General features: G+C 33.9%; 1 protein-coding gene and 1 long non-coding RNA gene across 3 annotated transcripts in view; both read right to left on the minus strand.

Moving 5' to 3' along the window:
• Nucleotides 1–1,557: 1,557 nt before the first annotated feature.
• Nucleotides 1,558–3,209, minus strand: LOC134255937 (uncharacterized). The gene is made up of 3 exons (XR_009989635.1): nucleotides 3,113–3,209; nucleotides 1,903–1,956; nucleotides 1,558–1,765 (listed from the first exon to the last, which is right to left on the minus strand). It is a non-coding gene; the product is annotated as an uncharacterized LOC134255937 (long non-coding RNA).
• A 514-nt stretch (nucleotides 3,210–3,723) lies between these two features.
• The window catches only part of LOC134255940 (uncharacterized), a 34,339-nt gene continuing 25,032 nt past the window's right edge, over nucleotides 3,724–13,030 (minus strand). The window contains exons 1-2 of one of the 2 annotated variants that reach the window (XM_062738544.1): nucleotides 4,119–4,380; nucleotides 3,724–3,892 (exon numbers count right to left, since the gene is read on the minus strand). In XM_062738544.1, coding sequence (XP_062594528.1) covers nucleotides 3,732–3,892; nucleotides 4,119–4,347 — 390 coding nt within the window. In that variant the 5' untranslated portion in view covers nucleotides 4,348–4,380 and the 3' untranslated portion in view covers nucleotides 3,724–3,731. Of the gene's footprint in view, nucleotides 3,893–4,118; nucleotides 4,381–13,030 lie in introns of those variants that run through there. The other variant, XM_062738543.1, reaches the window with a different exon arrangement.

The following is a 13,030-nucleotide window of genomic DNA, read 5'->3' on the forward strand; positions in this document are numbered from 1 at the left end:
TCGTATAAACGATTTATTAAATCGTACAAACGATTTATTAAATTGTACAAACGATTTATTAAATCGTACAAACGATTTAAAAAAAAAATCTACATTGTTAAAATGGCACTAATACGCCGTCGTACATTGAAAAGCATTCAAAGTGCGTTTATTTTGTTCGAATTTAACTCACTTTGAATTTTTTTTTTTTTAATTCAAATGAGTTGATTTTCTTTAAAAAATTGAACATACGTGAATTTTTTTTTTCAAGTGCGCATTTTTATCAAAATGTGTTGCCACAGGATACAATGCACTTTGAAAAAATTGCTTAAAGTGCATTAATTTTGATTCCAGAAGTGAAATGCAGTCGTTGGCCATACTGTTGCTTAGATCAGCGACATAGTCCTTCAGCTTTTCTTCTTTAATTGGATGTTTTACATAGTATTTTCTTTGATTTTTTCGAAAATGCGTTTTATCTGGGACCAAGTTAATGCACTACGAAACTTTTTTTTTTTATTTCAACGTGCGTAAACATCGTAAACGAAATACACTAAAAGTAACTTTCTAACAAACTGTGAAAATTTAGGCACGTGAAATTAAAGCATCTACAGTGTATTAAATCACTTTTTAAAAAATTGCACGAATTGGCAAATATTCTTGCAAATATTAGGTATGATAAAAATAGGATCCCATGATTTGTACATGTAGTTGGATATGATTTTTATCCAAGGAGTTGTTTGATTTTTTTTTATCCCCGAGCTTTTGCGAGGGAAGAAAAACACAAGGCGACTTTTCATACACCACTATCAATTTTTTTTTACTGTTTTTATACCGAACTCTGTTTCATTTTACTTTCTCAAGCTAACGCAAAACCCATGGTGACGTCACAACTGTGGGATATCAAAAAATATCCAATGAGTCGTATCCACGGGAAAAAGGGGTCAAACATGGGATAACTGTATTTTAACCTGGTTGAATAACCTTTGAGTTATGGCGTCACTTTAGGATCTGAGATACAGACGTCTTGTTCCAAGGTGCTTGTTATATTGAGAAAATGCACACAAAAGCAAAGACACCCTGCAGATTCGGTAAATGTAGTTCTTTCTGGGCTTTCAAGCACGTAGTATCAGGTAGGTGTCATCATCATTTTTCCCAAACATAGGATTTTAGATCTGAGAATGTTCATTGTAATGCTCCCTCCCCCTATGTTGGTGCAAAGACATATGTCTCTGGTTGGTGTATACTAGAAGTTAAATCATGGTGATACCCCGGTATGAAAAAGTTATTTGGTAATTTTTTGTAAAAAGTGAAAAAATAAATTAGCATTCATAAACTAAAGTATATTTAAATAATAACCATGCGCGGATCTAGGGAGGGGAATCCACCTGGAATTTGCACAGTTATTTAAAGTATATACTTAACCAATAATTGTAAGTTTTGAAACATAATTTCTACTAGTATCTATTTTATAAGATTGAATTCATGTAAAATACATATGATGATTTCTGAAGTTATCTATTTACTAAGAACACAACATAACATATTATAATCTTAAGAGGAATAATGGTAAATCAAATCTAAAGGGAATGTCTTTATTTACATTTTTAATTTACATGCACAAAACATGTGATTGGTTCCAGGTATATCACAGTGTTAACAAAACTTTGTAAAAAGAAGGGATTGTACAATAAAGCTGGAGTCACTTTGAGTCTGTCTTGTTGTCTTTTTTCAGATCTTCCATTTTCTTCATTAAACTCTCCCAGGACTGTTTATTTACCCTTGGTACCTACAATCATAAAATTAGAAAAAAAATAATAGCATATTTGCATGACTTTACATTATGGTTTATCATCAATCACTTCATGAACATGTATTTATACCCTCTACATAATGTACACAGTAACTAATTAATTTGATACTTACATCATAATTTTGGTCAATGTAAATCCCTATCACCACACCTGCACCAACAAGACCCTAAAAAGTTGAGAAATACAATGATGTAAATGAACAATTATTTCAAAATCCTAAGTAAAACTGTTGTCTGGTAATAATTATCATTGTTGATTAATTTTGGAATTATGTAATATTAAAAAAGATATAATGTGGAATGTAAGAGAATTTTGAAAACTCTAATTGCAAGCCAAAGTGCCAAATGCTTCAAGTCTTTTCAGATGTAGTGAGACAAGTGAGGCTTGAAAATAACACTGCTGCATAAATTTAAGGCACAGCTTTAGTTCAAAAACCATATTAAAAAATGAGAATATCGAAGGGATAAATTGTGTTATCATATCAATTAACAAAAAAAAAACTGTATTGTCCAAATAAATGACAATGAACTGTACATGTACTAAATTAACGAGCATTAACTTTTCACACTGACACAAAAAATATGTGTGAAAGTATGAAAAGTTTTGAAAATAACAGTCACTTATTTTGTACAATACTAAATATTATTATAGACCCTATATAATCTATACTAACGCAAACAGTTCATAAGTTCATAACACTACATATTCACTGGATTTTAGGCCGTATTCTTGTTCAATCTTTGGGATGGGCCTCTTAACTCTTTTAAAGTTGTAGCTAGAATACCTACGATATAAAGTTATAAACACAAGACATTTTGAACAAAAGGCTAGAATATTGTAGAGAGGAGGAAATAAAAGATGTGCTCACTTTAACCTGCACACGTTTCTTCTGAAGATTAAAAAAGTCTGAAAGTTCAATGTCATGAATATTTTACCTACTATAATAGGCCTAAGTGTTACATTTGATTTTCTTTTGGGTGCAAATTCATTGCAAAGGGAGAAAACCTCGAAACAAATCCATTTCTTCCTGACTACCAAGTTCAGGCAAGTTGCATCACATTAAAGAATTAACTCTCACAATAATCCAAATTACTAATTCAGAATCTCCTATATCCTTTAGACTCTATTTTACAATACCAGTATGTTGTTTTGTCAATTTCTAAATCGGAAAGTTTTCTCGCACAAAACCTTTTGCATGACATTCAAAACGATTGACAAGCACTGAAGCAGGCTTAAAGTTTCTTTAAATAAAAGCATAAAAAATGAAAGAGATAAATAGTTGAATTGCAATTAAATAGCAATTAATATGTGAATTTACAAACCAATAGCTTCGCTAATTTGAAAACCATATCAGCATCAAAGTTTTGTTCAATTTTAGTCAAAGCGAAAGTACATCGTCGGCGTTCAGGTAAGATTAACTCGAGTTTCAACTTATTCGTTCTTTGTATGAGAATATGAGAGAATTAGGTATAAATAATCAAAACAGTAGAAAGTCATTTCACTGTTGATGAATTTGCATGAATCAAAATAACTGTGATGGAAACATGTATACAGACATTTTAACAAGATACACTATACCTAATATTTGAGGGCTTAAAACAATGAATTTTAATTATCACTAAATTTCAGTAACAATGTACACATTTTTAATTAAAAATAAATCTACCTATCTGGATAAGTTTGTAATGCATTATTCAAAAAAATACCTGTACTTCTACAAATATAACATGGTTTCGACGCCTATGTTTTAAGAAAGAATTTCATTTGAGTTATTTTAAGAAATGAATGTATACAATGTGTAATTGCGTACAATTTCTTGTGATATTTTGTCTAGACCCACGGTGACCATATAAAACAAATAAGCAAAGACACTTTAGAGAATCAAAAAGCAATTGTTTTATTGATAGATCAAGTGAGAAACAATTTAAATTCATATTCGGATCACTGTAAATTGTCCAGCAAATGAAACATCACACTGAGTTTATAATTTGTCTGGCGATGTAGTGTTTGTCTCCTCATCTTTTCCTTCCTCCTCCTCTCTATTTCCTCCCTTCGTTCTCTGGCTCTCTCTTGCTTTTCTATCATTGCAAGTTCCATTTTACCTGGAAAGAATACATCAAATGCCATTAGCCCAAGATAAGTACTGTTCTCAGCATCTGCCTTCTTGAAACACTTGTATATCTTTGCGTACACAAATACACGTTGAACAGTTTTTAGATATCGCAAAATCTCTCTTAGATTTTTTAAAGTCCTTTCAAATGTAGTTATTACTTTAAAATAATAGCGCATATTTGTTCATTTCATAAAAAGTGCAATATATAGTCTTACGTTTTAAATCAGCTACATCTTCATTTCTTAGAAGCTTTTTGCTCAAAGGCGACACTATATGGCATGCTGGCTCTCCTCCGCCAGTTATTGCAATATCAAACGCGACACCACCTCTGGTTACTTTGGCTTTGATTCCAAGTTTGTTAAGTATCTTTTTCAGCCTCTTTTGCTGCTTTTTGGTGCGAAAAGTTGTAGGAAAAGGCGCAACTTTACTGTTGAAGCAACCCATTTTGTTTACTTTGACTTCGTTGTTAGAGCATGCAAAGTTACTATGACGTCATCTTTATTGTGACGTTTGTATACTGTTGCGTCAATCGCGAAATCATAAGAGGAAAATGCGTACTTTATGCATCATCTCAAACAACAGCCCGGAGTCCGCTTATAGATTTCTTCTACCCGACCAGAATGGGAGAGGATCGTACATTTTGGCCGTGGTTTTCGACGATAAACTCTTCGATGAAAATATTAATGTTTTTACGTCCGATTCCCTAATTCTTTTTAAACGGCACCCTCCATTTCGGAAAAAAATCTGTTGTCTAAAAGGTCTGCAATACCTGGACCACAGGTACATATAAAAGTTAGTTAAATCTAACTAAAAAAATTTGTCAGCATGTGTTGTATTTTTGTGGGCGGGGGGGGGGGGTTGAAACGTATTTTTCATCAGAGTCTAACTCGCTAAAATTGTATAACCGAGTATCTGAATATGGATTTCAATTATACTTGATCAAGCAGTCAAGCATCTCTCTCGAGGGAGAGACGACACATTAAGTTTAGTATAACGAAAGTGAGGTCCCAGAGTAAGATGCCTCTGATCAATTGGTAATTCTCGACTGACTCTCAGATTTATATTTCTAACTAACTCTTACCTTAAAAACTTGTTCTGTCTGTGATAGTTGAAAAAAGTTACATCCTACTGTTTTATCGTGACATTATTGAAGCCAAAGAGATGGCATATCAGGCTCTTTTGAAAGCCAAACTTGTATATAGCCTTAAAGTTGACCTTAAACGCTGGAATATTAAATAATTGGGGGTAGTTCATGTTTCACAATAACCCTGCATGTGAAATGAATTCCTCTTGAATGATCAGAGTAAAAAGAAAAGTCGCCACGTTTAAAGCAGTGTTGTTCTTCTTCAATGTGAAGATATTTCTGTTGAAGCAAGGACAAATCTGTATTCAAACAGCCTATGATACAGATAGGAGAACTAAGCTCATGGAAGTCGAGCGTACGGTGGTTTGGGAGAAATAATTTTGTTAGTTTGTACTTTATCCCTCAATAAATTTTTCTATAAAAACTTCCAGTATATACGGAAGTAATATCCTCGCAATGCCAGGAGTCCTGAGTTAACACATTACCGTTGGACCCCTTATCGTTGGACGGGGTCCAACAGCAACGTGATGACTCAGGACCCCTGGCATCGCGAGGATGAAGTGATACATGTATAAGCTCATTTAAAGTCGTGTCCTTCATGAAACATCAAATGAAGATCTTTTGCCTCTCAAGAATTTCTGTAATTTGTTCCCCTCCAAAAAGCCAAAACTACTCTTTCGGGCTTGGATTCACAAAACTGATGTCGAAAGAACGTCATATCTTTTAAAGTATATTAACCATCGAAGTAAGTCCTGCAATTTTTCCTTTCAATTCAATTCATTTTCATTAATTTCACCGTGAGTGAAATTTCAAGCCTTTTCCTGATGCTCTCCAACATTTGAAAAAAATTCTTTTAAGTTGAAGTTAATTCCTACATATCTTTTAAAATCCATATAAACCTATCTCACCATCGACTGGTCGTTAGCATTGCGCAGTGGTTAGAGTGTTTGTTCTAGTTGATCCATGGGTTGCAGGGTCCAAATCCCACTGCGCGAGATGGAGACCAGTCCACTGGAAAAGACCGTTTAAAATGAGGTCACGGAACGTTGGTACGAAGTCCCTCGAGCCCGGAGCGCAATGGCCTGAGTGTCGAGAAAATGTCTAAAAATTGCAGCTCTCTATTGGCAAGTAGTTGCATCTCAATATGAGTGAAAATTTCTCGAAAGGGACGTTTTAAATAAAGCAAACCAAATCAGACTAAAATTATTAACTGATCTTTTTTATACTCTGCAATATACGACAAAGGAAGTTTTTATTTGTTTCTTTGTTTATTTTGATTTGATTTTAAAACACATTCTAAATGCAATGTTAGCCAACAAAACCCAGAATTAATCCTTGCTGTTTGCCTGATTGGATTACTGAAGTAATGGGCAAATCTCCTGTGCATTCCACCTAGTAGAGAATAAAACAATGTATAGGCATTTTAATTAATGAATCAAAATAAACTTGTAGGGGCAATAAAAACTAGAAAGACAAAAATCTTTTTCTGATAAACTCTCAGTGTCCGTAAACCAAAATGCTACTACACCTTTATAATTGGCACACAAAATATATATAATACCCATTGTCCAGCTATAAAAGAAAAAATTCTTTCAAAATGCATTGCAGAATTCAATATAAGCAACATTCAAAAGTATCTTCAAATTTTCGTATTCAGCATGGTCTGTATAATATATATGCTGTAAACATTGTAAACCGATGGCTTTTGAACACACTCTCTTAAGAATTTCAAATTGCAATCTTTTGTGCAGTTTAAATACAGATATCATTATATAAAAATCAATTCACTATCGCTTTATTCTGAACACATAAAGAATTTATTGCAGAAATTTCACAAAACGGATTCTATGACAAAAGCGTCAGAATAAGGTTTGCATAACGTGAAAGTGATAAAAATCTTGATAAACACTTCAAACATGCACGAGTTAGTTATCTGTGCTTGACATTTTAAAGCAGTTACGTAGTAGTTTAAAGTTTAAGCAAATCCTTGAATGGCGACCTAAAATGGCGGCTTACATACATGTTTCTGACAATGAAGATATTAGACTGAAATGTGACGCACACGATGATGACTTGCTCCCACTGTTTTGTAAGGACTGTAATTGTCATCTCTGCATCGACTGTGTTCCATGTGATCATGCTGGACACAACATCTGTAAAGTTTCGGAAGTCATAGAATTTCACAAGCAGGAACTTCAAGAAATTCTGTGTTGTGATACGTCATCACAATTTCTTGAAAAACGTTTGAGTCATTTGCAAGAACAACAAAAATCTTTAGCCGTACATACCGAAAGTCTGCTGCGAAATGTATTAGACCGAGAGGAGGAGATTATTGAGAGAGTAAAAATTTGGAGACAAAATTTAATTGACAAAATTATTTCATTCAGAGAAAATTGTGAAAAACATTTGAAGGACGATCAGATGATTATATCTTATCTACTTCAACATCTTGAGAAGAATCCAGAACTAGAGAGAACTGAATTGGAACTTTCGTATTTGTGTTTCCGAGGAAAACATCTATTAGGTGAAGAACGTTGCGTGACGTCTGATAAAGATATTACCGATTTTTATGGCTTTAATATAGGACCTTCAGGTGAAGACTTATATGACAATTTTGGAGTATTTAAATATATTTCAGAAGAAGAGTCATCGTCAGATTCAGTTTCACTTAACAACAGCAAAGAAGAAGAAAAAGAAGAATTTTGTGATTGCGAGGGTTTACAAGGAAAATATCAAATCTGCAATAAGTCAATCGAAAATATAGTACCCATAGATAGTGTGAGGTTCTTTCTTCTTAGTTCAAGTAACGTATACCTCTGTACTTTTCACGGAAGTAAGATTGATATGAAGCTTACTTTGAGTAATATTTGGCAAATAGCACTGATACCATCAACAGGAGATATACTTTCAATTATGAGTGGCCAGAAACAAATAAAACGAATTTTAAATGAAAATATCATAACAACGTTTGTAATTACCAAAGATCAGTATGAAGATGTTAGTTCCGGAGGAGATCAGGCATATGCATGTGTTTTGAATAAATGGAACACAAATGGCTATTGGTCTTTTAACATTCTTCTATTAAACGAGTTTGGTGTGATTTTGAAGACATTCAGAAATGGTCCATTTTATCTTTTTGAAAAAGGGAGATTGTTTAAGACAACTGAAGGGAACAAATTTTATCTTTCAACCCAGAAAGAGACTCGAATATTTGATGGCGAATCTGGAAAAATTACTGAAACATACAGAGGAGCAGTGGGAAACGATCCACATTTCCGATTTCATGCATGTGACATGATAACTGATAGTAACAACAACGTGTTGCTTGCTGTTACGAATGACAACGCCATTCATTTACTAGACAAATCTTTAAAATTTAAGAAACTGATACTGACTGAAGAAGACGGGCTCCACTCGCCATCTTGTTTGGCACTAGACACTTTTGGTTATCTCTGGGTGGGGTGTGAAGATGGACAGATGCATGTTGTGAATTATCAATATCTACAGACGACAGATCGATTAACTAGACTAAAATCTAAAAGATAGGGGTATTTACGTACAACATCAAATGTTTTATGTGAATTAAACGGTTTTGTTTATTATTTGTGAATTATAACTGCAGAACTGTACCTCTCCGAAAAAAAATATATTGCCACCCATTGTAAAAACTGTATATTATTTTTTATGCACACTAAAACTTGCGCTTAGTTTTGGATTAATTCTTCCAAATTCTTAATCCCCAATCGCAAAAGATTAACTAGGCTAAAATCGAAAAGACAGGGGTATTCATGTACAACATCAAACGTTTCATGTGAATAAAACAGTTTTTGTATATTATTTGTTAATTATAACTGCAGAGCTGTATGTAACAGATCAGAAGAAAAAAAAATATACTGACAGACCGGATAGCTACAGTGTCACCCATTGTAAAAACTGTATATTTATTGCGCTCAAAAAATTGTGCTTAGTTTTGGATTAATTCTTCCCAATTCTTAATCCTCAATCGCAAAAACGATACTAGATTTTAAAAAATTCTTTACTCTTCTATCAAGTACTTATACTGTCGTAGTTGACATAGTGCAGCATTAATTAAAGCGCTAGGTGGCGGGGTATTCGCTCGAGTGTTGATAAAATTAGGTCTTAAAGGGGCATGGACACAGTGTCAGCTAAAATTTCAAAATTTAATTTTCCATTTTTACAAATATTTCACTAGGGTCTTTCTAATGATCATCAAAAATTTGAACGTCAGTTGTCGAGATACAAGACATATTTAGAGCTGCAAACCTTTGTTATGTAAACAAGGTCTGTGTTATGTTTTAATGATTTAATTTTGTTTATATTATAGTCTCTCATTGGTTGATTTCCAAAAAGGAACGCAAATTATTTCTTAATAACCTGGTTTGGTATGGGGACACATCCCCTTAACAACCAGCTGAATCATCTGTGTCCATACAATCCCCTCATTTCCAGTCCTTGGGATTCATGGGAAATTCCAGATTAAATAAATGTACCTTTGTAGCTCGATCTTACCTCGTGTAAACAAACATCATGGCTGCTAGATCTGTGTATCAGTTATTACCTCATCTGTGTCCATACAATCCCCTCATTTCCAGTCCTAGGGATTCATGGGAAATTCCAGATTAAATAAATGTACCTTTGTAGCTCGATCTTACCTCGTGTAAACAAACATCATGGCTGCTAGATCTGTGTATCAGTTATTACCTCCCCTTGTTTCATATCACTTCCGTTATTAGGGATGTATTATTGAGCGGCAAATTTGAACTCATAAAAAGCAACACAATTTTAAACCCACAGTTGTTTAACTATTTGAAAATTAAATTATAAGGAATGACTCTAATTCTTGGCCAAATTATTCGATTATAACCTGCTTTGGGTCATTTTACGCTTTTTAATAATCCGCTTCGGGGATTAATATTCTGCTGTGCATGAGTTTTTAATGCCCATTTTTTTATTGATTCATTTGAAACTATGAATATTTATTTTTATATATAATCATTACGTAAATATACAATATCGTAATAAATAAAATTCAAACCAAACGCGGAATGAGGAAGTCTCAGTATGATCATTTAGGGAGGAAGACTTATTATAGTCAATGCATCCCCTAGTCGTCCGTGCTGCGCAGGGGTTAGAGCATGCATCTGCTCTAGAGTTGCGGAGTAAGGAGTCGATCCTTTCGTCGCAGCTTCGAATCCCACCGTGGGACATAGAGAAAGGTGCTTCGGATGAGACAGAATAAACCGAGGTCCCTTGTTAGCTCTACTGGTCAGAGACCAGAAGAGCTTATGCGATAATAATGCGTCCGTCGTCCGTCCGTCTGTCTGTCTGTCCGTCTGTCTGTAAACAATTTTTCAAAACACTACTCCTCCTACAATTTTAGTCTGATTTCAATATTACTTGGCACACAAGTAGACTACACTAAGATACATAGAATAGTGCATCGGTTTTTGATTTCGATGAACGGTGTTGCCATGGTTACTAAAAATAGAATTTTCTGTGAAATTCCTTTAAAATGCTACTCCTTCTTTTGGTCTGATTTCAATATAACTTGGCACACAAGTAAACTACACTAGGATACATAGAATAGTGCATCGGTTTTTGATTTCGGTGATCGGTTTTGCCATGGTTACTAAAAATAGAATTCTCTGTGAAATTCCTTTAAAACACAACTCTTCTACAGTTTTGGTCTGATTTCAATATAACTTGGCACACAAGTAGACTACACTAAGATACATAGAATAGTGCATCGGTTTTTAATTTCGATGAACAGTGTTGCCATGGTTACTAAAAATAGAATTTTCTGTAAATTCCTTTAAAACGCTACTCCTTCTACAGTTTTGGTCTGATTTCAATATAACTTGGCACACAAGTAGACTACACAGAGATACATAAAACAGTGCAATGCTTTTTGATAAGTACAAACCAGTAGAGCTACAGTCTCGACAGAGACTTCTGGTCGTAGTAGATGCTGGCATGAAAAAGCTCCCTATTTGCTCTATGGCCGTAATTGCTGAGTTTAGGAAAAAATTTGCAGCTATCCACCTGCAAGTGGTGGCGTCCTGAAAAATTATCGAGAGGGATGTTAAACAATATACAAAAAATCACTGAAAGAGGATAAGATAAGGAATTCTAGTACTAGAGAATAATGGAAAGAAGAAAGGAATTTGATTGGAAACTGGGCTGTCAAAAATATTTATTGCATTAATATAAGTATAATTATGTAAGTTTACTCAACAATTAATAGAGTAAAATTTCTTACTCTTACAAATTCAGTGTGTTGGCGATTCCATATAGATCATACGTTTTAAATTAGCTTCATCCTCATTTCTCTGAAGCTTTTTGCCAAAGGGGACGCTATAAGGGCATGTTGGCTCTCTTACATGTATGCCAGTTATTGTAATACCAAACGCAATGTCACGCCGTTGGTTTTGATTCCCTGATGGTTCAATATCTTTTTTCATTCTCTTTTGTGTTTTTTTGGTGTTAAAAATTGGAGGAAAGGGTGCAACTTTACAGTTAAAGCAACCCATTTTGTTAAGACTAATTTCGTTGTTAGAGGACACAAAGTTTATCATGATGTCATCTTTTTGTGCCGTTTGAATACTGTAACGTAAATCGACATATTTTAATTGGAATAAAATGAAAACTCAATAGTAAAATGTTATTCTTTTACGATCACTTAAAGTGTGCACTCAAGTCCAACGACCGAAAATAAGCAAAAAATAATATATATATAATAAAGTTTTTTGCGATAGAAAATTTCCCCCCTTTACCGTCATCATTTTTTGTTGCTGTAAGGTCGAGCACTAGGAAATTCGAAAGAAAATAAGATTTTTTGCCTTCCTGCTCCAACAAAGCCAACCCAGTATGATTCCACTCACCATTAAAACCAACCGGCAAAAATTAAAATAGATTATTTTTTGCCTGCACATACTTTAACCTTTGAAATCAAACTAGAGCTTATTACCAAAAATTCTGATTTTTGGCAGATTGCAGTTTAGTACAGTATTTTACTATTCATTGCCAAGGGGACTTGGCATCTTATTTTACTGAGGTTTTTTTGCTTAGAAATTTTTGCTTGTAGCCTCCACCTCCTCCCAAAATAATTCTAAAAATATTTTGTTGAGTCCTCTTCTCCCAACCTTAAATTTGCTTCCTACAGGCCTGACTTGTATAACCATAGCTATAACATTATTTTCATTTCCCCGGTTTTGCAAAATCGAGGTATATCAAATCTCATTCGTCTGTTAGTCTAAAAACCCGTCTGTCTGTCACAAAATTCAACATCGGTCATAACGTTTGAATGAGAAAAGATGGGAATTTCCTTGTTTTACATGTACAACTCCTATGACAAGGCCTTTCCAAATATAGTAAAATCGTTCTACGCATGACCTTTGACCAAATTTAACGTGCCACAATGTACCATAAATAATTGCATCCCGACAACTAAGACATCGAAAGCGGAGGAAATTCTTTAAATCTGCTTGTTAAGGTCTTTCCGACCTTACAAATTTAATGGTTAAAAGTACAAAAAATTGAATTTATTTTCATTCAATATAGGTCGCCATATTATTTAAGATGGGATATATAATAAATAAACAGAAGCATATGACAACATAAAAAATACTTGCTATTTATAAGATACTTTTGAATCGTGAATATCAGGAAAACTATTTTACATTAGAAGTACAATAAAAACAAAAGGCCCATGGGCCTTATAGGTCACCTGAGCATCATGCAACAACTTTCAAATGATTGAAATTTGGTTAACGTTTTATGCTATGGCATTCACAATTTTGAAAGAGGCATCATTGCTCATCATAAGTATACACCTAGCAATTGCTAAGTTTGGTTACCAAGATTTAATGCATTTTCAGTATATAATCAATAGAGCCCCACCCTAACACCAGAACCCCTGACCCTGGGGCCATAAAATTCACAATTTTGGTAGAGGCACTCTTGCTTTTCATAACTATGTACTTAGTTAGTTTATTCAATACCCAGAAGCAGAGAAAAAGATTT

The sequence above is a fragment of the Saccostrea cucullata genome, unplaced genomic scaffold (genome assembly GCF_032062105.1).
Source record: "Saccostrea cucullata isolate Sc308-1 unplaced genomic scaffold, CSIRO_AGI_Scuc_v1 ctg1174, whole genome shotgun sequence".
Classification (NCBI taxonomy): domain Eukaryota; kingdom Metazoa; phylum Mollusca; class Bivalvia; order Ostreida; family Ostreidae; genus Saccostrea; species Saccostrea cuccullata.